The following is a 24,589-nucleotide window of genomic DNA, read 5'->3' as shown; positions in this document are numbered from 1 at the left end:
AAATGTTCAGTATTTCTTCAGCATTTCTCCTAAACAGTTACTCGAAACACTGGAGTTTCCAGGTTAACTGGGGCCAAGGCAGCTCACATGCAAAATAGCAGCTGTTACTGTTTTGCTCTGGGTTGGATGCTTCCCACAGGTCAAACAGTGTGATCCACCCTGTGGGATGCAGTGCCATCTGGGAGGAGGCTATTGCGTTGTGCTAGGCTGGGGGCTCCCGGCAGGGCAAACAATACAATCCATGCTATTTGCCCTGGGGGTAGGCAGCACTGCCTTGCTTTCACATTGTTCTTCGTAGCTCTGCTTTAAACTAACTGGCCATCAAAACGTCCAGAAGCTTCTGGTGTTGGTAATTCTCTCTGGTAAGAGATACCTTTGCATTACAAGCAGAGTGTGCTGAGGCAAAACACGGCGAAGCTTAGCCAATGGGTGTGTGCTTGCAACAAAAGAATCTCAGAGCCAATTCCTAGTTTCTAACTAATAAGAGGAGTCTTTATTAGTGAACTCCATTTTGGATAGAAAAGTGGAGAGACAGGTTCTCTATTCTAATCTGTCTAGCTGGATGGTGGGATGCTTTCTGTATCTCTCTGCGTACATGGTGCCAGATGGAGGGTATGTGCAAGAAGAGGAGTGGAGGAAAAGCAGGAAGAAAGGAAGTTCCCTGGGAGTAGCAATCTACACATCAAAGGGATAGTGTCAGAGCAGTAGAGAAAAAGGTGCCCAGTGTCTTGACCTCCTCTAGCTATTGGATTCACTGATAAGTCCTCCTCTTTCGTTGAGGCAGAAAACAGCCTAAAGTCCTTCACTTCCAACATTTGGGATGTGGAATTTTTCACCAGGCATGAAATCCTGTGCCAGCTATAAGTCATGAAAGTCACACTGCCCTGATTAAATTAACTACTTCTAGGATTAAAGAACTAATTTCACTTGTACACCGACATGCACGGGAATAATAAATTAAGATGCGCCATCTAAATTTCTAAATCAGATAACAAGTAAACATATTATATTTCTCAAAATACATGGAATTGCTCTTGCTTACAATTTAGTTTTCACACGCTCACACTTCTCCTTTGTTTTTCAACTGCAATTCCTTTTTTATGGCAGAGATCCCTGGTAACGGAACGCTTAAAAACTGCAGAGCAACTATTGAGGTTGCATCTTAGGAAAATAATATTTGAATTTCTCATATTAAATGTGTTCCCTGTAAAACCTGCAAAGACATCCCTGAATGTTTTATCTTAGCTATGGGCCTTTCCCCACTTCTCCTGCTGCTGCCGTCGCTGCGCGCTGCTTCTGAGCGCGCGGCATCCCTGGCGCGCGTTCGGGAGTCCCCACAACCCCCGCGCAGAGGCGCCGTTTTCGCCAGCGCCAGGGATGCCGCGCGCTGAGCGGGCGCAAGAGCAGCAGCGTCGGGGCGGCTGCGCTGTTGCCGCCCCTGACGTGGGGAGTGCAGTGGAACCCCGCGCTACTTGCGGAGAGTAGCGCGGGGCTTAAGGTAAGTGGGGAAAGGGCCTCTTACTCAGCCCTCCTTTACCCAAACAATACTGGAATTTTATAGTAAGCAGTTTATACATGCCTTCGCACATTACAACACATTTATGGTTTCAGTCTACAGGCAGTGAAAAGGAAGCAGAGCTAAATAGGTCTACTCAGAAGTAAAAGGGTGGAGAAAAACTGGAAAAGTTAAGGAGAGAGTGGGGTTTTGTACAGGTGTGGCGGGTGGAATTCGCTGAGGACTTTTCTCCCCAATTTTTCAGAAAGGAGAAGTTGAGAAACTTGGGGAACACTAGAAAAAACCCTTGGGGAACACTAGAAAAAACTCAAAAATATTTTATTTTTCCTTTTGGAATAAGTGGAAAGCTTTTAAAGACAAAGTTCTACTTGCTCAAAATGTAGCATGAATATTTTTATGCAAGACAATCGTCCATACTAGTTAATTATCATTCCAATGTATATTGTACACATATACAAAACATTTTCAATGAAATATTTATTGTTTAAGTATCAGTAATTTAGCAAACTATTCTATAATGTGTTTGATGGTAATTCATTATTAAATAGTTCAGTGTTTTCAGTATTATAAAGTTTAATTTGATATCCAGATATGCTGGTAATCCAATCTGTTATGGCTAAATGAGATTGTGTCCAAATAATAGTCTGTTTTTTCTTTACCGCATGATGTGTTTTCTAATTTCAATCCTACCCGCTCTCAGACAGTAAACATTAAGATACGTAGAATCATAGAGTTGGAAGAGATCCCAAGAGCCATCAAGTCCAACCCCCTGCAATACAGGAACTCACAATCAAAGCACTCCTGACAGATGGCTATTGAGCCTCTCAAAAAACCTCCAAAGAGGTTTTAAGGTAGCATGGAGTACAGTAGTTTGCAGTTCTAGGGTATTTTTTGCAGTTTTGCTTGTAGAAAATCATCAGTCACAAGGCTCTAAGTCCAGTGACTTCAATGAAATTAGGAGAACGTGCCTACATTTAGGATTGCACTGGTATTTTATATACTAAATTACATATACTGAGTTTATATACTATTTTATATGCACACTATTTTATTTACTGTTACAAATGATGCATTTCATGTCAAAACAGCAAAATAAGTTTAGATTTCAAAGGAAAATGAGTATTGTATATATTCAATTCCTCTCCCCCCCAGGAGCCCCCCCCCCCCCCCGAAATTGTACATCTTTGACCGTCATTGCCAGCCCAGTACTATGGGCAGAAGTGTGAGAAGATGTGTCGTGTGTGTGTTGTGGGAAGGGGGAGGACTCCTGTTGAAAAAGAAGGTAACAAGCTGTTTCTGTTTCCTTCTCCTTTCCTCCACTTCCACTCCAGATTCTTTCTCTGCCCATTGTGGTGATTGTTCATGGCAACCAAGACAACAATGCCAAGGCCACCATCTTGTGGGACAATGCCTTCGCTACAAAAGTAAGTGAATGATTGTGGCTGAAATGCTGCCTCTGAGGGGACGAAAGATATGGGGTGCTGGCTGGGGGCAGGATTAAAGTGTCTAACCCTAACACTGACCCAATTCATGGGCAAACTTGTTCAGGATTTAATTGGTACTATGTCGCCATTGTATTAGATGTCCATTGTGAAAAGGGGGGACAGAAAATGAGCAGCGGTTGCGGGAGGCTCTGGATATGCCCCCTTACCATCTCCTACAGTTTACCATGTGTGTGATGCAAGGCTTGGTCTCTGACCTCTTACAGGATCGGATCCCCTTTGTGGTCACGGAGCGCGTCCCCTGGGGGAGTATGTGCGAGGCTCTCAACCAGAAGTTCATGGCTGAAGTGCAGACCCCCAAAGGCCTCTGCGTTAAGCACAACTTCTTTTTGGCCCAGAAGATCTTCAATGACTACAACTCTAGTTACGAGGACTTCCAGAGTCGCTGCGTTTCTTGGTCTCAGTTCAATAAGGTTATTGAAGTGGGTTTTAGGAGATGGATGGGATGGTAGCGAGGTCAGAATACATTATCCTTTTAACGTCACATTCTTCCTTTGGCATTTGCAGGAAATCCTTCCTGGCAGGGGATTTACCTTCTGGCAGTGGTTTGAAGGCGTCCTTGACCTCACCAAGAAGTATCTGAGGGACTACTGGTCTGATAAGTAAGAAAGATGTTTGCTCACGCTCATAGACTGAGTGGGAAAGGTCCTTGGTGTGTTGTCCCCTAGGAGCCCTTTGTAACTGTGAACATTCTGTGTCTTAACATGGCTGGCCAAACACATATGAGTACATTCTGGTGCATTTGAGAGAAACTGGGAGCTTCCATTTCCTCTCTGTACAAATGGATTATGTTAATTTAACTTTCAGGATGGTTTGTTTATACAAGGTTAGACTATTAAACCACCATAAAAGCCACAACATTTAATAATACGGAAGAGGATTCTTCATGAATGGATCTGGGTCCAAATCCATGACCAGCCCAAGAAGTTTTGGTGCCCTGGATTAAGTATGACGTTTGTACCTTGCCGTCTTATTCTGTAGAAGGAAAAGTGGGAAGTCATCCCATTGAACTTCTATAGAAAGGACAGCATATATTTTTCTTATATTGTTGGCAACCCTTGACTAGATAGATCAATAGTCGCAGTGTTCTCTTCACTCAATACAAGCTTTTTGGTGCCCCCCTAAGGCCTCTTCCGCACATGCAGAATAACGCACTATCAATCCACTTTCACAATTGTTTGAAAGTGGATTTTGCTGTTCCACACAGTAAAAGCCAGCTTCAAAGTGCATTGAAAGTGGATTGAAAGTGCATTATTCTGCATATGTGGAAGGGGCCTACCTCCAATGCCTTAGACAACTGTCTAGGTTTGCCTAGTGGTCCCATCAGCCATGTGCCTTCCATGAGGTTCACAGCTCTACAGAGGATGAATATGAATGCAAAGGATGTTGTCTGTAGAGCAGTTTATTCCAGCACCAAGGTTTATTAAGACTCTTTCATGTAGGTTGTCAGCATAAGATCTAGGACTGGGGGAAGTGGTTGTGTAACAAGGAACACAGAGAAAGTTTTGTGTTCCAAAAGCCTCCAGTTTTAGTGTTCATTTAAAATATGCGTATCTTGCCTTTTGGGTTCCAAAAGCCTCCAGTGCTTCTAACAGTGCATTTTACAACAGTCCAATAACTGAGAGCCAATACAAGTGCTGCAAAGTGTCATCCATCATATAAAAGTCAAGGTACAGTGAACCAAACAAAAAGTTGCAAGTACAACAGCAAAGAGAACACATGACTTTCCCTTATGCTAAGTCAGGCCCTTGGTCTGTCAAGGTCAGCGTTGTCTACTCTGAGGCCCCTTCCACACATGCAGAACAATGCACTTTCAATCCACTTTTACAATCGTTTGCAAGTGGATTTTGCTATTCCACACAGCTGCAAAGTGCATTGAAAGCGGATTGAAAGTGCATTATTCTGCCTGTGCGGAAGGGGCATGAGTGGCATTGGCTGTCCAGGATCTCACACTGAGATCTTTCTTATCACCTTTTAAATGGATATGCTGGGAACTGAACTTTTTGTGTACAAAGCACATGTTCTACCGCTGAGCCACAGTCCCTCCCCATTTCTTGTCTATTTATTACATGTTCAAATCCTTTCTTCTGCTTAAAGGAAAATGCAACCATACATCAGTTTTGGGTTGTGTGTCTTTTGGACCCTTGTGTACTAAGCACTCATATATAGCTGACATCCTCCTCTGATGAGAGCATTCTTTCATTTTCTTGGTGTACAACCTTATCTGCTGTCTGGCAAATTAGAAATTAATGACTACCGTATATACTCACGTATAAGCCAAGTTTTTCAGCCCTGTTTAAAGGCTGAGAAAAGCCCTCTTGGCTTATACGAGTCACCATTTTTTATTAATCACAAGGAGGCTGGGTGCGGGGGCGGGACAACCTCCCTGCCCCCAGAAGCCGCTTGTTGCTGCCCTCATTGAGGGTGAAGGGGGAACCCCGAGGCACCCTGGCTGGCTGGGCTTCATCAAACCCCAGGAGGCAGAGGGAGCTCCTTATTTGGGCAGTGACATCAGGGGGAGTCACTGCCCAAAGAAGGAGCTATACCAGCGAACTTTGTCAGAAACCAGCTGTGAAGCGAAGCTCACTTATTTGGGCGGTGACTCCCCCTGGTGTCGCTGCTTAGATAAGGGGCTCTACCTCCGTCTCCCGTCTTCCCATCCTCAGCTTATACCCCAGTCAATAAGTTTTCCCAGGTTTGGGCAGTAAAATTAGGTGCCTCGGCTTATATACGGGTCAGCTTATACATGAGTATATACGGTAATTTAGCAACTATGAACAAAAACTATGTATGTAGATAGATAGATAGATAGATAGATAGATAGAGAGAGAGAGAGAGAGAGAGAGAGAGAGAGAGAGGGGGAGGGGGGGGGAGGGGGGGGGGGGGGGGGGGGGGGGGGGGGGAGAGAGGGAGAGAGAGAGAGAGAAAACCAGGTGGGGAGTAACGTATAACTTATTTTTACATGAGAGGATTCTGGGCACACACAAACTTTAAGCTTTAAAAATAAAAAATGGCTGGGAACTGCGAAGATGCATACATCTGGTTTCATTCTGAGTCTCACTATCAAAGCTGACCATGCCTTTGTGCAGTAACAGAACCAAATTTACTTGGGTTTGGGTTCAGTAACTCCCCGAGTAATGTATGCCATAAAGCAAAGTGTTATTGAAGAAATTTAAGAAAGGATATTAAAGCAAAGCGTATCATTCAGTGGCAGTAAAAATGCACAAAAATAAAGATAACTGACTGGTTGTCTTACTTACTAGAGCCCTAACATCACAATTTGTTCGTGACAAAGAGTTTCCAGAGCATAATACAAATATTGTCTTGGCAGCAAGAAGGGGTAGGAAGGAAAGGATCAATGGAAAAGGTTATTTCCTCTAGCTTCACTTATAGAAAATTGCTGACTATATCTTGCTGTCCTCCTGAACAGAATCCATAGAACTATCCAGGATGAGAGTGAATTCCCACTCCTTTACTAGATTCACAGTGGAATTGTGTGCGTTAATTAACAGGCCTAAGAAGATGGCCTTGACCAGTAGCCACTAGTTTAGGGGTGGATAGCTCCTGCAGAGAGTCAGGGAACAGTGGAAAATTCCTTTCAGGTGGCTTCTCACTTGACACTCATGAACACCAAAGGGTCTGACGCTTCAGCTTCTGCTCTTCCATAAACAGCATAAACTCAGGGATGCAACTTTTCCTATATCCAGTTTTCTTTCCCCTGAATGCTATTAATTTTTGACCCTTAACCTATTAATGGTTTTCCTCCTTTTGCTTCTCTCTGTTCCACACAGTCTCATCATGGGCTTTGCCAGCAGACAGTATGTTTCCAGTTGCTTGAGCAGTGCCCCAACAGGTTCTTTCCTGCTCCGCTTCAGTGACTCCTTGATTGGTGGCATCAGCATCGCTTATGTCAGCTACTTGCCGAATGGTAGGTTTTGGTGTAGGAGGGCTCTGTCAAGGGCTGGCCACTGGTTGAAGTAGTCCACATACAGCAGTGCTGAGGAATCTGTTTTTAAATGATATGATATATTTATCGAAAGCCTGCCTTTCTGCCATATTAGTGGGATCTGAGGAAGGAATCCACAATAAAATCCAGATTCTAAAAACAACAGAATTAATACAACCAGCCAAGAAACAAAGCTTTTTAAAAAAGAGACCAGAGGTCCCCTATGTGGACACAGAATCATCATCATCAATACCTTTTATTGTCATAGAAAATATACCGTACATATGAATTCACAGTTATTTAAAAAATAATATATATATTATAGCTTAAAATCAAGATGCAAGCTAAATACTGTATTTGGCTAATTTAGCTGTCTTTAAAACAGGCTTGCTGGGCCGACACTAAAAATTTAGCTACATCTAGAGACCTTGACGTACAGAGATCGCAGAGCAAAAAGTAGGTCTTATCCTTATTGGAAAGAAAAGGACGTTTCCAAATATGAGGATTAATGTAAAGGTTTCTAAGTGCGGAGTAAAAAACACAGTTCAGGAGGATATGTTCCACCGTCTCAATAGCCTTTTGTGAATAAGGGAAAATTCTCCTGTGATAAGGGATCTGCAGGTATCTACCACTTAAATATGCCGAGGGGAGTGCGTTCAAGCGGGCAAGCATAAAGGTTCGCCTAAGGTTGGGTGAAGATAAATTTGCAATGTATAATGGAGGATCCTTATTCCAAGGCAGTGAAGTAAAGCCTGAAGGTAGAATGTCCTTCAAATAGTATGGGGAGAGAGTTTGGATTTCAATATCTGTTATTCTTTGAGTGAGACAGGTGGCTATTTGTTGTTCCTCCATGTTGTCGAAGGAAGCCAATGAAAAACCTAGGCCCCTTCTGCACACGCAAAATATTGCGTTTTCAAACCACTTTCACAACTGTTTGCAAGAGGATTTTGCCATTCCGCACAGCTTCAAAGAGCACTGAAAGCAGTTTGAAACTGCATTATTCTGCATGTGCGGAATGAGCTCTAGTGATTTTATTTTGGTAGTTACCAGGTGACTCCAAGAAGAGGAAAATGAGTCAGACAACATCCTTCTTATTAAGCTACCAGGTTTAGTACGGAAATGTAGGTGTGATCAATATTTTAATGTGAGTATCCAGATTCTGGTCTCAAGCAGATTTATGCAGGTTTCTGTACACAAGGAATAATATGGTACGCAGTTTGAGACTTCAAGAAGTTTGTGAATGTAGCTTGATAGTATCTTCTCAAGAGATTTTAAGGAGGGATTTATCCATACGGGAGCACCGTATAAGCCAGGCCTTGGACACTGGTTTTGCTTGATAAACTCTCATAGCTGCCGGTACACATTGCCCACCCTTCACATGAGAAAATCGCCTTATTGCTGTTGCATTGCTGTTGCACACTGATTGGCCGGAGACAAAATGTAAGCATAGCGCGTGTTCCATTTCATGTTGTGTTGGAGGCGGATGCCGAAATAGTTGTAGCTTTTAACTTGTTCGATTTTCCATTTGTTAATGAGCCAAGGAGTTGGTTTCCATGTCTTAGAGAAGGCCATTATTTTGGTCTTTTCATAATTTAAAGGTTGTTGCTAGTTATCAAAGTTAGTCTTTCCTATAATAGGACAATGCTCAAGGAAGAGGGCATATCCTTTCCAGTGTAACCTCAGATGTTGCTTTCTTCCTCTGCTCATTTCAGGTTCCCCTCAAGTAGAGAACGTTGAGCCATTCACAGCAACAAGGTTGTCCATTCATTCCCTCGCTGACTGTGTTCGGGATCTGCAGGAGCTTCAGATGCTGTATCCCAATAGGCCTAAAGAAGATGCATTCCGGAAGTATTTTAATGGTGAGCTGAAGGAGACGGCAGAGCTTTATTCCACCTTTATCTGCTATTATATCCTATCTTACTGGAATGCAGAATTCATTTGCTGGTCTTTGATGGGTAGGAGCAGAATTGGATGTCCTTGACAACCCAACAAGGAAATGAGAAAGAACGAGGGGTTGTGGGTTGGTGAAGGGAGATGATGGGTGACCTATAGGAGCATAAGAGCCCGTCTGGGTCAGGCCAGTGGTCTATCTAGTGTAGCACCCTGTTTGACACAGTGGCCAACCATTGAAAGGCTATTGAATGGCATATTTCCCTTTATATCTCTGCAATGGAGGCAGCTAGAAACTTACTTTAAAAAAAGAAAGCAAGCTGGGAATGTAGAGAACCTGTTACTCATATTATTATGATGTATAGCAACATGGTGATATTCAATTGCCAATTAATAAACAAACAAAAAAGCCCCTGTAACATTTTGCACCTTTCTAAGGCACCTTATATATAACACCTGTAAAAGCTCCTCTGTCGTGGTCTGAGGTGGGTTAAGCTCCTCCTTGCCTTCCTTAATGTTTCTTACTTATTGTCACTGCCATCAAAGAATCTTGCTTTAGATCCAAAGAATAGGATGACTTTGTTTTATTCGGTAGAATGACAGAACGGTCAGTGCATGGAGGTGGCTTTGTGGTAATATGGGATGTTCAAATAAAATGGTTGTTTTCTCTTAAATAGAATTTATTTAGAAGTATAACATCACGTTTTCAGTAAAGTTCTTAAGTGTAATGGTTTCAGATTGACACATAAGTGTCATTGTTTCATATGGTTCTTTTTCTTTCAAGTTCCTAAAATAGACCAGGCTATAAATTCTTATTCTTACAACTTAGGCTAATAACTTCCACAAAACTTAATTTCCTAACTTGCTACTTTGGCTAATACTTTCCACAAAGAACGCAGATTCCTCACACTCTTCACAGTGCCTGACTCAGCACTCATTCACACTCTGAACAAGGTCTCTCCCAACCAGTCAGCTCAGCTACCAATCACCCTTCCAACGCCCCCCTCTTTCTTACTCTAGAGGCCTGCCTTTTTAAACCACAGCAACATACATGTAAAACTCCACATAGAAACACAGAAGTGAAACACACACACATTATTTAGATATCAAAACATCAAAGACCCACCCCTTCTTTGTAGTGGAACATTGTCTCTCTTTCAGAGGAACAGTATGCAGTGTTAATTTAGCAATGCCATTGGCTTGCGGGAAACTCTCAACTATTGTCTGTAATGTGCGTATGTGTGTAAAGTACCATTAAGTCGCTGCCAACTTAGGGCAACCCTGAAGGGTTTTCAAGGCAAGAGACTAACAGAAGTGGTTTGCCATTGCCTTGCTCTGCACAAAAACCATGGCATTCCCACCCAAGTACTAACCAGGGCTTAACCTTCTTAGCTCAAGATCTGATGAGATCAGGAGAGTATAGCCTATGTATAATTAGGTTTCTCATCTCATCCTTTGACTGGTATACATCTTTCCAGATTCTCCTGCCTGGTACTCTGGTCTGACTCCAACTCTTGTGGATCCGGTCTAGATTCACGTTGTTGGTAGTTCATTTTTGGTCCAGGCTGGATTTCTACCTCAGGTCACTAGCCATCTCTGCACTTGCTTCAGTCACTGGCCCACCCCTCACATGGGGATAAAGCATCAGCATTAGCTCTGTCATTGCCTTTTATGTGCCGGATGTTAAGATTTTGCTCTTGAATACACCAGGACCACCTATGACAGGGGTAGGGAACCTGCGGCTCGAGAGCCGCATGCTGCTCTTCTGCCCTTGCACTGCGGCTCCATGAGCCGAGCTGCCGGCTTCATCCTTGCCTGCCATGCAGGCAGCAGGGCAGGAGCACCAATCGCCCACAGACAGCTGGGCCGCGCCGCAGGCTTCCCCTCTCGCCCACCCCATTGGAGTGGGGCGGGCGCTTTCCCGGCGGATGGCGAGGCCAAGCTGCTGGCTTCATTCTTGCCTGCCCTGCAGGCAGCAGGGCGGGCACACCAATTGCCCGTGGCCGGCTGGGCAGAGCTGCAGGCTTCCCCTCTCATCCACCCCATTCGAGCGGGGCAGGCTGGCAAGGCCAAGCCGCTGGCCCCATCCTTGCCCGCCCTGCAGGCAGCAGGGCGGACGCATCCATGCGCTTCTCAGAATGAGTGGAGTAAAAGGTAAAAAAACCCAATATATACAGCGTTATCTTTATTTTAAATGTCAAAAATTATTTGCGGCTCCAAGTGTTTTCTTTTCCCATGGAAAATGGGTCCAAATGGCTCTTTGAGTGTTAAAGGTTCCCTACCCCTGACCTATGCAATAAGGTTTTAGTGATCTTCATTGTGTGCAGCCATTTCAGGGCGTAATGGTCAGTTAGTAGCATGAAGGATTGGCCCCAAATATAACATTTTAGTTTAGTGAGAGCCTACACAATAGTCAAACATTCTTTTTGCACAGCAGAATGTTTTTGCTCCCTATTATTTTCTGCTGAAGTATGCTATCGGGTGCCTTAATCCACCACTCTCTTGCATCAAAACTTCTCAGCCGAACTGACTGGCATCAGTTGCAGTGATATGTTGTTTAAAGACACTGTCGCTGTGGCTCCACTGACTCTCTTACCCATGTCCTCCTAGAGCAGTGGTGGCGAACCTTTGGCACTCCAGATGTTATGGACCACAATTCCCATCAGCCCCTTCCAGCATGGCCAATTGGCCATGCTGGAAGGGGCTGATGGGAATTGTAGTCCCTAACATCTGGAAATGCAAAATTTTCGCCACCACGGTGATAAATTGCCAAATAAATGCAGATGCTGTCTCAGATTAATCCACCCTTTATTAGTGGCTGAGGAAAATTTCTAACCTACCTACTGTTGCCATGGAACAACTGGCTTGGAGATTACAATGCTCGCCCTAACACGCATTATGGTAAATACTATATCTGACAACCATTTTTAAAGTGCTAATTTATTCCCATTTTATTTTCTTTATTACTTTTTTAACTGTCTTGTTTTTAAAAAATATTATACCAATTACACTTTAAACCAAATTGGTTCATTATATTTTGCTTTTAACTTGCTAAACAGATCTGTTTTTATTGCAATTTTATATTGGATTATGTTTTTACATTGATGTGTAAAGAGTGTTTCTAATGTCATTTGCTCTGGCTATTTCTTTAAAAAAAAAAATCTGAAGTGATTTGAAGCCCTCCAAAGAATAACTTAGAACCAGTCAAGTTATGTGGACTTCTTCCTTGCTACTGAACTATGTGAGACTGCAGGAAATGTGTCATGTAAAATCCTGATCTATCTATGCCTATTAAAGGTTAATAAAGAAGAAGAAGAAGAGTTTGGATTTATATCCCCCCTTTCTCTCCTGCAGGAGACTCAAAGGGGCTTACAATCTCCTTGCCCTTCCCCCCCCTCACAACAAACAGCCTGTGAGGTGGGTGGGGCTGAGAGAGCTCCGAGAAGCTGTGACTCGCCCAAGGTCACCCAGCTGGCATGTGTGGGAGTGCACAGGCTAATCTGAATTCCCCAGATAAGCCTCCACAGCTCAGGCGGCAGAGCTGGGAATCAAACCCGGTTCCTCCAGATTAGATACACGAGCTCTTAACCTCCTACGCCACTGCTGCTGCTTTGTAAATATAAAGATATGTTGTTTAGTGAAATGTGGGGCTTTCAGCACTAGCTTTGAAATTAGGGTCTCCTTTAAAGGGTGCAAAGCCTTCTGACTTTCCTGTGTCCACTTTACTGTGAGCAAGTTGTTCTTCATGAGGGAAGCTCCCTCGTTTACTGAACAGTCAGGAAGCTCAAACCATCTGGTAGTTCAAGGAAGAAAACTTAGGATTTCATTTTGATGCTGTAAGGAAATAGTGGCGTTGTTTGAGGTCCCTTTGTTGTGAGACAATTTAAACTGGTTTGTGCATTAAGCATTTCAGCATTGGGGTGTATTTCTTCCTACAGAAGAGCTACCAAAAAAGAAAAATAAGGAGTACATCCCAACCCTGATGAAGATAACTGTGGGCATGTGAGTGCTTAATTTTTCCCTCTGCAAGGCTCGGGCGAATGAAAATTTATTCTGCTGCTCTGAACCTTCCTTGGGGTGCGGTGAGCTCTGAGGTCCACTCCTAGCTTCTAGTTCACATACCACTCTAACAAACCACTTTAGTTAGCAGTGGCTCAGACAAATCATCAATACAGTAGTGATTATCTGGAAATAGAGGCTCATTCCGCACATGCAAATAATGCACTTTCAAACTGCTTTCAGTGCTCTTTGAAGCTGTGCGGAATAGCAAAATCCACTTGCAAACAGTTGTGAAAGTGGTCTGAAAACGCATTATTTTGCGTGTGCGGAAGGGGCCGAAGTGTCTTGAAGTACACATCACAGCGTATTGCATTTAGCAGTACATGCCAGAAAATAGCTCTCTGCCTCAAAGACCTTGCTTTCTAAATGTTATCATAGGAAAACTACTGTGGGGAGAGATCTTTCCACTGTTGATGCCTGGCATCTTCATATCATTTAGACATTTGGTACCAGGTTCTGGCCTATATGGAACATTGGCTGTGTCTGAACTCATGCAAAACTACGATTGTGTATGTCTCATTCATATCCTCCGTGAATCTGTCCCACTGGTGGCCCACTCTCCATAACTTGTAGCTGTGAATTCCATACGTAATGTGTGCACGATGTAAAGGAGCAAGTCTGTGGTCTGCCTTGGTTAAAAAATATTGTGTGAGCTGTGTTCCCACATTATGGTACTTCCTTTACCTGGATAAGGCATCGCTTTGTCTCCAATTGATGAGTAGGCAGGTGCAAACCCCCTTATTGGTCGATTTTACATTTTAAAAGATGCACGCTAACGCAGCTTCTGTTCATTTCCAGACCTTCAAACCCAGCTCCACTGCAACCAAACTTCTACGGCTCCATGCCCAATATTAACGGGAGCCCTGGAATCCCTACTCCTATTTACTCTGAGTAAGTAGCTTGTGTCTGGTGCTGCTCTGCCAGATATTTGTGTCTATGGTCTGTTCCACACAGCACAAATAAGACGTCCTGAGGACTTGCAAAAAGGCATCCTGGGAAGGAATTCTGCCCAGCTTTTTTCCCAAATTTTCAGCTCAAGGCGTCTTTTTTTTAAAAAAAGCTTCGAAGTGCACCTTTTTTCCTTAGGGCAACCCTGTGTGGAATGCAGAGCTCCAGAGGCGACTTATCTTTCCCGCCCGATCTTTTTGCTCTCTGGTCAGTTTCACCCTCTGCTTGCACCCAACATTTTGTGTGCAGCTGAAAAGATTCTTTCTGCCACCATTTGCTATAGGTTGCCCCAGGATGTTTGCTGTGCAGACTTTGATCCTGGTTGCCTTTTCAGCCCAGTGCTTCCCAGGGGGTGGTAGGCCTGTCTTCTGCTGTTCCAAAGCTTTTCCATGGGAGTCCTCTGAGCCACTAAGGCTCATTCCGCACATGCAGAATAATGCACTTTCAAACTGCTTTCAGTGCTCTTTGAAGCTGTGCAGAATAGCAAAATCCACTTGCAAACAGTTGTGAAAGTGGTTTGAAAATGCATTATTTTGCGTGTGCGGAAGGGGCCCTAAGATTCCCTTATGCATGCCCATATATCTCTAAAGAAAGCTTCTCTAGAATAAAAAAAATTAGGAAAACTATATATTGCTGGAATCGGCAGGACAAGCTGAGTACAACTATGTACTTTTGGAGCTGAAAAGGTGCCCAGGACTGGCGCCTGCAGAGCAATAATCCTGGGGCAACCTTCAGCAAATGGTGGCAGAGAGAATCCCTTCAGCTTTACACAAAATGTTGGGTGCAACCTGAGGGTGAAACTAACCAGGGAGAGAAATGGATGAGGAGGAAAAGCCTCTTTTTCCCTCTGACACCTTTGCTGCCCTCTGACACCTTTGCTGCTTACAAGAGAAGTCTGGACACAGTGTATAACAGACTTCTCTCTGTGATACACCTCTGAAGATACCAGCCACAGATGCAGGTGAGACGTTAGGAACAAGATCTACCAGACCACGGCCACCCAGAAAACCCACAACAACCAACATTGTTTAGGGGGTGGGTGGGGAATCTACCCTGAAACAGCATCACTTTCAATGTTGTTTAAATTAGGGAGCCCAGAGTCTCCCTTTAAGGTGGATTTAAAAGGAGAATCTGGGCTCTCTAGTTTAAACAACATTAATAGTGATGTTGTTTCAGGGTGGATCCCCCCCCCTCCGGGTTCAAAAATGCATCACTGTCCTCCATGAATTTGACCCGCTAGTGGTCATCTCTTGATAACATGTAGCAGTGAATTCATTAAGTAAACTGTGCAAAAGAGCAAGCTATTTGGTCTGCCTCAGTTGAAAAGTATTGTCTGAGCTGTGGAGGCATGAAAGCACTTTCCCATATTATGGTACTTCCTTCACCTGGGCAAGGCTTGTCTCTGAGTGATGAGCTAGCAGGTGCAAACCTTTTCATTTGTAGATTTTGTGTTTTAAAAGATGGATACTAACGTAGCTTCTATTCATTTCCAGACCTTCAGACCTTCCACTGCAACCAAACTTATCCAGCTCCATGTCCTTCAGTGGGAGCTCTGGAATCCCTACTCCTGCTCATTGCTCTGAGTAAGTGGCGAGTGTCTGGTGCTGCTCTGCCAAATGTTTGTGTCTATACTGTATATACTGGGGTGGGTAGCGTGGTGGCCAAGTTTGCAGATGATACCAAATTATGTAGGGTGGTGAGAACCACAAAGGATTGCGAAGAGCTCCAAGCGGACCTTGATAAATTAGGTGAGTGGGCTAAGAAATGGCAAATGCAGTTCAATGTAGCAAAATGCAAAGTGATGCACATAGGGGCAAAAAATCCAAACTTCACATACAAGCTACAAGGGTCAGTGCTATCAGTCACAGACCAGGAAAGGGATTTAAGGCGTCTTAGTTGATGTAGTTCCATGGGAATGTCAACTCAATGCATGGCAGCTGTGAAAAAAAGGCAAAACTCTATGCTGGGGATAATTAGGACAGGGAGCAATTTCCAGAATAAAACTGCAAAGATTAGTCGTGCCCTTGATATAAAGAAAACAGTGAGATGCTGACCGCACTCGGGAGTACTGGAAGTCCGAAGTTCTGGTAAGCCGCATCTCAAAAAGGATTATTTGAGGAGAGATAGAAAAAAGAAGTGCAGAGAAGGGCAACAAAAGGATGATTGAGGGACTGGAGCCACCCTTCCCTATGGAGAGGAGAGGCTGCAGCCGTTTGGGGACCTCTTTTAGTTTGGAGAGGAGAGCGGCTGAGGGGGGGATATGATCGAAGTCTATAAAATTATGCACAAGGGGTAGAAAAGGTTGACAGAGAGAAATTTTTCTCTCTTTCTCACAATACTAGAACCAGGGGGCATTCATTGAAAATGCTGGGGGGAAGAATTAGGACTAATAAAAGGAAACACTTCTTCACGCAACGTGTGATTGGTGTTTGGAATATGCTGCCACAGGGGGTGGTGATGGCCACTAACCTGGATAGCTTTAAGAGAGGTTTGGACAGATTTATGGAGGAGAAGTCGATTTATGGCTACCAATCTTGATCCTCTTTGATCTGAGATTGCAAATGCCTTAACAGACCAGGTGCTCGGGAGCAACAGCCGCAGAAGGCCATTGCGTTCACATCCTACATGTGAGCTCCCAAAGGCACCTGGTGGGCCACTGCGAGTAGCAGAGAGCTGGACTAGATGGACTCTGGTCTGATCCAGCTGGCTTGTTCTTATGTTCTTATGTTCTTATACTGTATATACTGCCTCTGTGTGAAATAATTCAAAAAGGCTGCCGATTAAGTTTCTTAGCAGTTCTTCTATAGGGGGAGGAAAAATATATTGGAGAAAAGCTCACATTACCCCATTATTTCTACCAGCATGGACAAGGTAAAATAAACCAAAGGACATGAACAACCTCAGATTTGAGGTGGAGACACTTAGTTCAGCAAAAAAAAGTTTACAACCCCCCCCCCCCTTTTTAGGAACGAAAACATAAAGGGCTGCTCTGACATTTCAGTGCAGATTGTTTTGTGCAGTTCCTGCCCTGTGTCTCAAACACACATCAAGAATGCCACTGCACCCATAACCTACATGTAGAGATATTAGAAAGTTTTCTACAAATTAAAGTAAGCATGACTCTGTTAATGGAATGCATGAAATAAATATTTTGCTGTTTCTCTTGTACTGCATGGAGTAAAGGTAGACTACTGTGGAAGAAACCTTTTAGTACCTTTGGTAGTTATGTAACAAACCGTCCTGTGGTTTTGAGCTGCATGCCAAAGACAACTGTGTGATAGCTCTATTTAAATCAATTGACTGCAGCCTGCATATCCCACTGGTTCATGGAAGCAGATAGGAAAGCATTCCTCCCCCCCTTTTCTTCTGATACTACTGTGTTTTTTACAATTCAGAAGTCATTAAGTTGTATGACTTCAGTCAGTGACATGAAGTGGTGTCCTAAGAGTGAACAGCCTACCAATACTAAGCCCATTGACGCCAGTATATTAGAAGTGTGTCACTGTGCTTAAGATGGCATTGTTGTAAAAAGTATGCAGGCCTCAGAACAAAAGCACAAACATACAATGTGTTTGTCCAGGAAATTTGCATATTTCATTTGCTTCACAAATCAAGCATATATTTTGGTATGATGTAGAGGTGAAGAATGTCATCTGATTGGTGGATGTGACTGAGAACAAAAGTCCTATCTGAATGCTTCTAGAAACTGGCAGATCAGAATAGCCAGCAAGGCACTGAAGAACATTTTGGTTTGGACCCTTGGATCTTTGGGATGGTTTTCTAGATACCTTCCACCCCAAAACTGGGGATATAAAGGAAATGAGCATGTAGGATTACTGAGAGTCACCAACAAGAGAGGAGAGAGAGAGGAGAGAGAGAAAGAGAAGGCAGAGGCGTAGCTGGGCCAAACTGCGCCCGGTGCACAGTCTATATTTTCCGCCCCCCCCCCCCATGGTCCCTCCCCATGGCTTCCCCCCTTCCCACACTTACCTTAGTTCCTTTCCTTTTCCTAGAACTTTTTCAGGCTGAAAAAAAGGCCTATTCACAGTTCAGGCTTAAAAACGGCCTGATGGGAACTATACTTCCCAGGAGACCTTGTGAGCCCCAAGGTCTCCTGGGAACTGTAGTTCCTCAGCCTGTACTGGAAACAGGCCTTTTTTTCAGCCTGAAAAAGTTCTAGGAAAAGGAAAGGAACTAAGGTAAGTGTGTGGGGGGGTGCTGCAAGGGGGTGCTGCGGGGGGGGGGAGCGAGAAAAAGGGGGAGGGGCCTCAGGGCAAATTTCCACGCCCCCAGGTGTGTGCCCGGTGCACGCCCCCCCCATCCCCTTGTGGCTCCGCCACTGAGAGAAGGAAATACAGATCCATAAATGCATGATTTTCTGCTTGTGCCAAAACATTAGTCTCAAAACAGGGAAATTTCCACTCAATCTATAGAGCAGGGGTCGGGAACCTTTTTCCCTCAAAGAGCCATTTGGCTCACCCTCCCCCGCTCCCCCCCACCCACTCCCTGCCCACTTGCTCTCTCGCGCCCCCGCCCGCCCGCTCGCTCACACACCCCCGCCTGCAAGGCAGGCGTAGATGGGCTCGGCGGCTCAGCCTGACCGGCCGCCGGAAGGGCAAGAGACAAAGCACGCGGCGCAGCGCGGCCTGGCCGGCCGCGGGCGACTGATGCGCCTGCCCTGCTCCTTGCAGGGCGGGTTGACGACGGGCAACTGATGCGCCCGCCCTGCTCCCCTTACCCGGGAAGCGGGTTGGGAGCTATCGTCGCCGGCGATTCGGCCTGGCCGGCCGCCGGGAGAGCGCCCGCCTCGCAATGAGCGAGGCGGGCAGGAGGCAAAGCCCGCGGCACGGCCTGGCCGGCCGCGGGCAAGGGATGCGCCCGCCCTGCTGCTTGCAGGGCGGGTGAAGATGGGACCCGCGGCTCGGCTCATGGAGCCGCAGAACAGCGGTGGAAGAGCCGCATGCGGCTCGTGAGCCGCGGGTTCCCGAACCCTGCTATAGAGCATTGTTTTGGAATGGAGCACAAATGAATTCAGTGGGTCATATTCCCAAGCAAGTCTCCATAGCATTGTACCCTTAGATCCCCTCCAAACCTACTACAATCCAAACCGTTGCTGCTGCTTTGCAGATTATAGCAGGAAGGTGCAATTTGTGCAGGGAGATAATTGACCTGAACGGTGTAGGTCCCCCTCCACAGGTGCTTTTTACTCTACCCAGTTTCTATATGTGTGTGGCAAAGGTTGAAAGGGGTCGGGGTGGGAGTTGGGGAATTGCATGAGGAAAAGCAGGCGGGGGGGGGAGGCCTTAATCCCCTCCTTCCCTGCCCACTGCCTTTGTGCTATGAACTGCCTGCTCCTTTTAGCTCCTTAGCAGAAGAGAGGGCATTGTTGTTTTAACACAGAGCAACAACAATGTTAGCTAGAGCTCCTAGTAGTAAAAGAAATGAGAACTATAAAGGGATGAGGAAGCTCCTGCTTGTTGGAGATTCATATAATGTTCAGGGTTGTCCCAGTAGGGAGAGAATACTAAAACCTGTGTGCAAGTGCTCCACGTTGTTTAAAAGAGCTTGCCTGAGACACTCTGAATCCTTCCGGCTCCTCTTGCCAGCTTTACCTTCATGCATGGCCTACTGTCCCTCCCAGCAAACCTTTTTCCTGAATCTTCAGCTTTGATTTTTTTTTTCAAGCACCAGCCTCCTTTACCTAGAGCACAGGTGTCAAACCCGCAGCCCTCCAGATGTTATGAACTACAGTTCCCATCATCCCCTGCCAGCATCATGCTGGCAGGGGATGTTGGGAACTGTAGTCCATAACATCTGGAGGGCCGCGAGTTTGATACCTGTGACCTAGAGGTACGGAACAAAATGTGTGGACAATATTCTTACCCAGTTGCTTGCTAAAAAAAATAAACCTGCTTCTACTCTCCAGCATGCAAAGGGACTAGATAATTGACCTGAACGGTTAGCAAAACAACTTTAATGAAAACCAGTCAGACAAACAGAATTCGGGTTTCTGCCATTTCTCGCTGATTTAGTGGTGACCCACATTTTGTTCATAGTTCCTTTCTGTGGCACTGTTTCTTGCAATAGCCCCGGTTCAGTGCATTTGCCCCAGTTTGTTTCTGGCTCAGACTCTGGTTCCTCTCCCTTTGATCAATTTTTGATCGTCACCTTGCTTTGTCCTCCTTACAGCCCCTCATCCATGATGCCTTCGCAAGTGATGAGCCACGTGAACATGTCCTCCTTGAACACAAGATATGACAGCCCAGTTATGCAAGTGTAAGGACCCCTGCCTTTGTGGTTGTGTTTAAACCAGGAGCAAAACAGATGAGATGCAGGAAGATCTGTGGCGGGATTTTTCCTGTGATTTCTGAATGCCAATTATGCCTGTTCTTGTCTTTTTTCCCGTCTGTATATTTTCATCCTGCCCTTTTTCCAAGTAACACAGGGGGAGGTATATTGTTCCCCTCCCACATTTTTTAAAGTAATTCTATCCCTTTTTCTTGCAGAGATATAAAGGGAAAGGCACATCTCCACATTGGAGGGGGCTATGGACATACTGGGAAAGCAGGGAATGTGGAGAACCTAGTACATCTGTTGATAAAATAATATAGTGATAATGAGATTCTAGTAATTATTGTGGCTTGGAAGGGGGGGTAACTGATACTCTTGGGTCTCGTGGGCCCTATTGGGTCTCGTGGGCCCTATTCCCCCCTCTTGGGTCTCGTGGGCCCTATTTTAGAATGTACCTGTTTTAAGATTTTTATGTTTTTGTATGATTTTGTGTTGTTCACCGCCCTGAGCCCTTCGGGGATAGGGCGGTATAGCAAGTTTAATTAATTAATTAATTAATTAATTAATTAATTAATTAATTAATTAATTAATTAATTAATTAATAATAATAATAATAATAATAATAATAATAATAATAATAATAATAGGGGACTGGGGCAGGGAAACTGCAGGAAAATCTGCCATGTGAAAACTCTGTAGTCTATCAGCTGCTGACCCAGCAATGGTGAAACCACACAAATCCTCCCTGTGTGGAAATGTGCCAGTTGTATATCTTCCACTTGGTACATTATGAATCAGTATGTACTTCCACTATACTTATCGTAATGCTGTTTTGTAATTTGAATTTGAAGAAGAGGAGAAAGGATCTGGATGCTGTTTTCATCTCCTTAGCCAGCCAGATGTTGATCTTAAGCTAGAATTTCTGAGACTTTCCTATTCTTGAAGCCTCTTTTAACGTGGTCTTTTTTGTTCATTCAGTTCACCTCATAGTTCCAATACCGAATGGGTTCCTCAAGAAAATGCTTCACCTCTTGGCCCATTGGATTTACACCTCTTCCCTCAGGAGTCAGCAATGGATATCGGCATTCCTGACAGAATTTTCCACGGAGACATAGATTGTCCCATGCAGCTGGAGCAAATGTGAGTGTGGCAAGAGTTTTTGAAATGGAACTGCTAGAAGGAAAAACTAGAATTCCTTCACTCAACTGCTGTGCTTCCTGAGCGTTCTCCTGCTCTACATTTTTAGGAGGTGTTCACAGCTTGCTTTCCTGTACCTCCGCAATCAGAGAATTGGAGTTTTGAAAAGGTGGTGGGAAAATTCCATTAGCCCTTTCAGAGAAGTGCATTTCCTAGAACCATCTTCGCTCATCAGAAGCTGGTTTTATTCACACAGGTAGTGCAAACACACTGAATGACAGTCAGGGTTGTGGGAAGAGGCACAGTGGTTTGATGTGAGGGGGGAGGGCAGTGTGGTTTACCTCACAAAATGAGCTAAAGTGGTAGGGGTAACAGAAAGGGGGAAGATGGGGCAGTAATACTGGGGAAACTTTGAAAGCTGTGGTAGCAGGGTTGGGTAGTGTGCTGCTCGAGGAGGGACCAAAGATGGTGGTACTAAGAATTAATGGGAAACACACTGGAAGGTTCACAATCAGAACATTTCAGGGGGAGAGGTGGGGGAACCATGGTATGAAGGAGTAAACCCCGGACCCACACAAGGGCCTTAGTATTGTGTTTACCCAGTTTCTCTTTACCTCCAGTGAGGTGTAGTGGTTAAAAGTGGTGGACTCTAAGCTGGAGATCTGAATTCAGTTCTCCACTCCTCCACATGAAGCTTGCTGGGTGCCCTTGATCCAATCACAGTTCTCACAGAACTCTCTCAGCCTCAGCTACCTCACGAGGTGTTGCTTATGGTAGGGGGATGGTGATTGTAAACTGCTTTAAGACCCCTTACTGTAGAGAAAAGCAGGGTATAAAACTGACTCTTGTTCTCTCTAGAACCCCTGAGAACTTGTTTGCTCCCTCCAACTATGAGCTGGACCAATTGCTACACCCTGAGCAACATCTCCTTCACTATTCTCACAGTCCTGGACCTTCCCTGACCAACCTCTGCTCATAATCCTTGCATCTAGTACTTTGGAAGGACTTCTATAGATGTGACCGACAGGTGCTTTTGTCGATTTTCATCAAGCCAAGGGAGAAGAACGCACTTTCTACCGGAGCATCAGCCTCAATGTTGTGGAGAACACCGGGCTTGTGTTTTGCTCAGTGTCTCCTTTACTGCTTGGCACTATCCTTTGAGGGGGGTTTGTGTCCTTGGGCGCTTTGTGCTTTTGCCAGTGCTCCTCTTGAGAAGTAGGGGTGTGGCGTACAGTAGGTTTTGGACTATGAAATGTTGGAGGGAATTTTTATCCTTCACCCGCAGCCTACTTTCCTCATGATCTGCAGACTGACTCATCTTCCACCTTATAGAATGTTTAGACAGGCTACTGCCCTTGTGAGTGTTGGAAGGGAAGGGCTTTACACTGTCTCTTAACCTCAACTTCAGAGAGGGGGATTTGACCAGAGAGACTGAGAGATAGAGCGGTCAAGACGTTGGGCATCCTCACTGTACTGCCCTGACACTATACCTTCGATGTGTAGATTGCTTACCCTCAGGGAAACCTCCTTTTGCTTTTTGCACCTTCTCTCCACACCACTTCTCCATGAGGGCAGGATGAAAGTCGTTATCACTCTCCATCCTAGTTAGGCAGACTTGATTAGGGAGCTATATTTACTCTATCCTATTCAGAAAGTGAGTTTCTACAATAAATGAAGTATATGAGCTTGAATACATAAAAAGTCTTTCAGCAATTTTTGTTCCTAAGACACACAGAGATTAGATGGGCCTTGCTCCACGCAATAGCCTTTCCGCACGCTGCGAAAGATCCGGAATCTAACAGGCTGAGGGGCCCAGATTCTGAATCCAACAGATATAAATTGTATGGAATAAAATAAGCACTAGTGTTTTGGTATATCCCCATTTAAAAGGTAGATACGGCGCCATATCCAAAACTGGTGTTGCCAGGTCTGGCCCCTAAAAAAGGAGAAACCTAAGAGGCACCATTTCCCTGCCCAGAATTGAGATTCCACAAGAGCCACATGCCTTCATTTTGCACTCCTTCCTTATCTGCTGGATCCAGACCCTCCATCAAATCATATGCTGGAATGAGGCAATACTTTTGTGAATGTTTGATTATAAACCCACGATGGGATGACTCAGACACTGTGATGAATGACAGGAAGAATGGCAGAGGGGCAGGATCTGATAGACTTAATGGAGAAAGAGACTTGGACGATGCTAAAACCAGGAAGTCAATGTGAAGTGGGGATTAGGGTTGCCAGGTCCCCCTTCCCCAGCCATTGGTGTGGGATGGGGTGGAGATAAGGTTGCCAGATCCAGGTTAGGAAACCTCAGGAGATTTGGGATGGAACCTAAAGAGAACAGGGACCTCAGTGGGGTACAATATAGTAAGAGTCCAACCTCCAAAGAATCCATTTTCTCCAGTGGAACTGATCTCTATAGTCTGTAGCTATAATTCTGGGGGATTCCCAGGTCCCACTTGGAGGCTGCCATCCCTAGTGGGGATTAACCTTGTAATTGCCGGTTTATCTGTACTTTGCGGAAGTTTGGTTTACAATAATGGAAATGTACATTCTGATTGTTTGTGTGTTGCTGTGACTGTTTATGACTGAATCTTTATAGAGGGAGTATTTACCATGTGTTTTCAGTTGTTTGCTTTCCTATATAAATGTGGGATGAGATGTCGAAAACAGGGTCATGTAGGGACAGAGGCTCTTCTGTGGTGGCAGTGTGACTGACGAGAGGCGGAGTGGCAGATGTTTGATCAATATGGAGATTTACTGACTCGCACAGAGTCACTCAAGCTGGGAAAGGCCTTGTCTACCTGGATGAGTGGATTTTACAACTTAAAGAGAAAACATGCCATCTCCATGATGTTTGGAGAGTTTTGAGGCCCAGAACCCAAAGACCATTTTGGCTGATACCTCATTAAACACAAGGAGGGGAGGCCTGAAAAGGATTTGTCCCTTTGTGTGTGTGGGTGTTCCTGCAGGGAAAGTGTATGGGCACTCTCACATATGAAGAAGAGTTTGGATTCATATCCCCCCTTCTCTCCTGTAAGGAGACTCAAAGGGGCCGACAGTCTCCTTTCCCTTTGCGCCCCCCCCCCACAACAAACACCCTGTGAGGTGGGTGGGGCTGAGAGAACTCCAAAGAGCTGTGATGAGCCCAAGGTTACCCAGCTGGCACATGTTGGAGTGCACAGGCTAATCTGGTTCCCCAGATAAGCCTCCACAGCTTAAGTGGCAGAGTGGGGGATCAAATCCTGTTGTCCAGATTACAATGCATCTGCTCTTAACCACTGCTGCTTTCAGAAT

The 24,589-nt window shown here is 44.9% G+C and overlaps 1 protein-coding gene across 1 annotated transcript in view; it reads left to right on the top strand.

Annotated features, from left to right (window-relative positions):
- STAT6 (signal transducer and activator of transcription 6) overlaps window positions 1-23,644 on the top strand; it is a 58,241-nt gene extending 34,597 nt beyond the window's left edge. Inside the window, exons 7-18 of the mRNA XM_048487595.1 lie at window positions 299-362; window positions 2,807-2,940; window positions 3,225-3,431; window positions 3,526-3,620; window positions 6,810-6,946; window positions 8,677-8,823; window positions 12,793-12,856; window positions 13,712-13,804; window positions 15,355-15,444; window positions 20,051-20,137; window positions 21,131-21,292; window positions 22,148-23,644. Of these exons, the coding sequence (XP_048343552.1) occupies window positions 299-362; window positions 2,807-2,940; window positions 3,225-3,431; window positions 3,526-3,620; window positions 6,810-6,946; window positions 8,677-8,823; window positions 12,793-12,856; window positions 13,712-13,804; window positions 15,355-15,444; window positions 20,051-20,137; window positions 21,131-21,292; window positions 22,148-22,268 (1,401 nt within the window). The 3' untranslated portion in view covers window positions 22,269-23,644. The remainder of the gene's footprint in view (window positions 1-298; window positions 363-2,806; window positions 2,941-3,224; window positions 3,432-3,525; window positions 3,621-6,809; window positions 6,947-8,676; window positions 8,824-12,792; window positions 12,857-13,711; window positions 13,805-15,354; window positions 15,445-20,050; window positions 20,138-21,130; window positions 21,293-22,147) is intronic.
- The last annotated feature ends 945 nt before the right edge of the window (window positions 23,645-24,589 follow it).

Source organism: Sphaerodactylus townsendi, linkage group LG03 (genome assembly GCF_021028975.2).
Source record: "Sphaerodactylus townsendi isolate TG3544 linkage group LG03, MPM_Stown_v2.3, whole genome shotgun sequence".
In the NCBI taxonomy this organism is placed as follows: Eukaryota; Metazoa; Chordata; class Lepidosauria; order Squamata; family Sphaerodactylidae; genus Sphaerodactylus; species Sphaerodactylus townsendi.
Note: the sequence above shows the minus strand (reverse complement) of the source record. Positions and strands in the feature narration are given on the sequence as shown.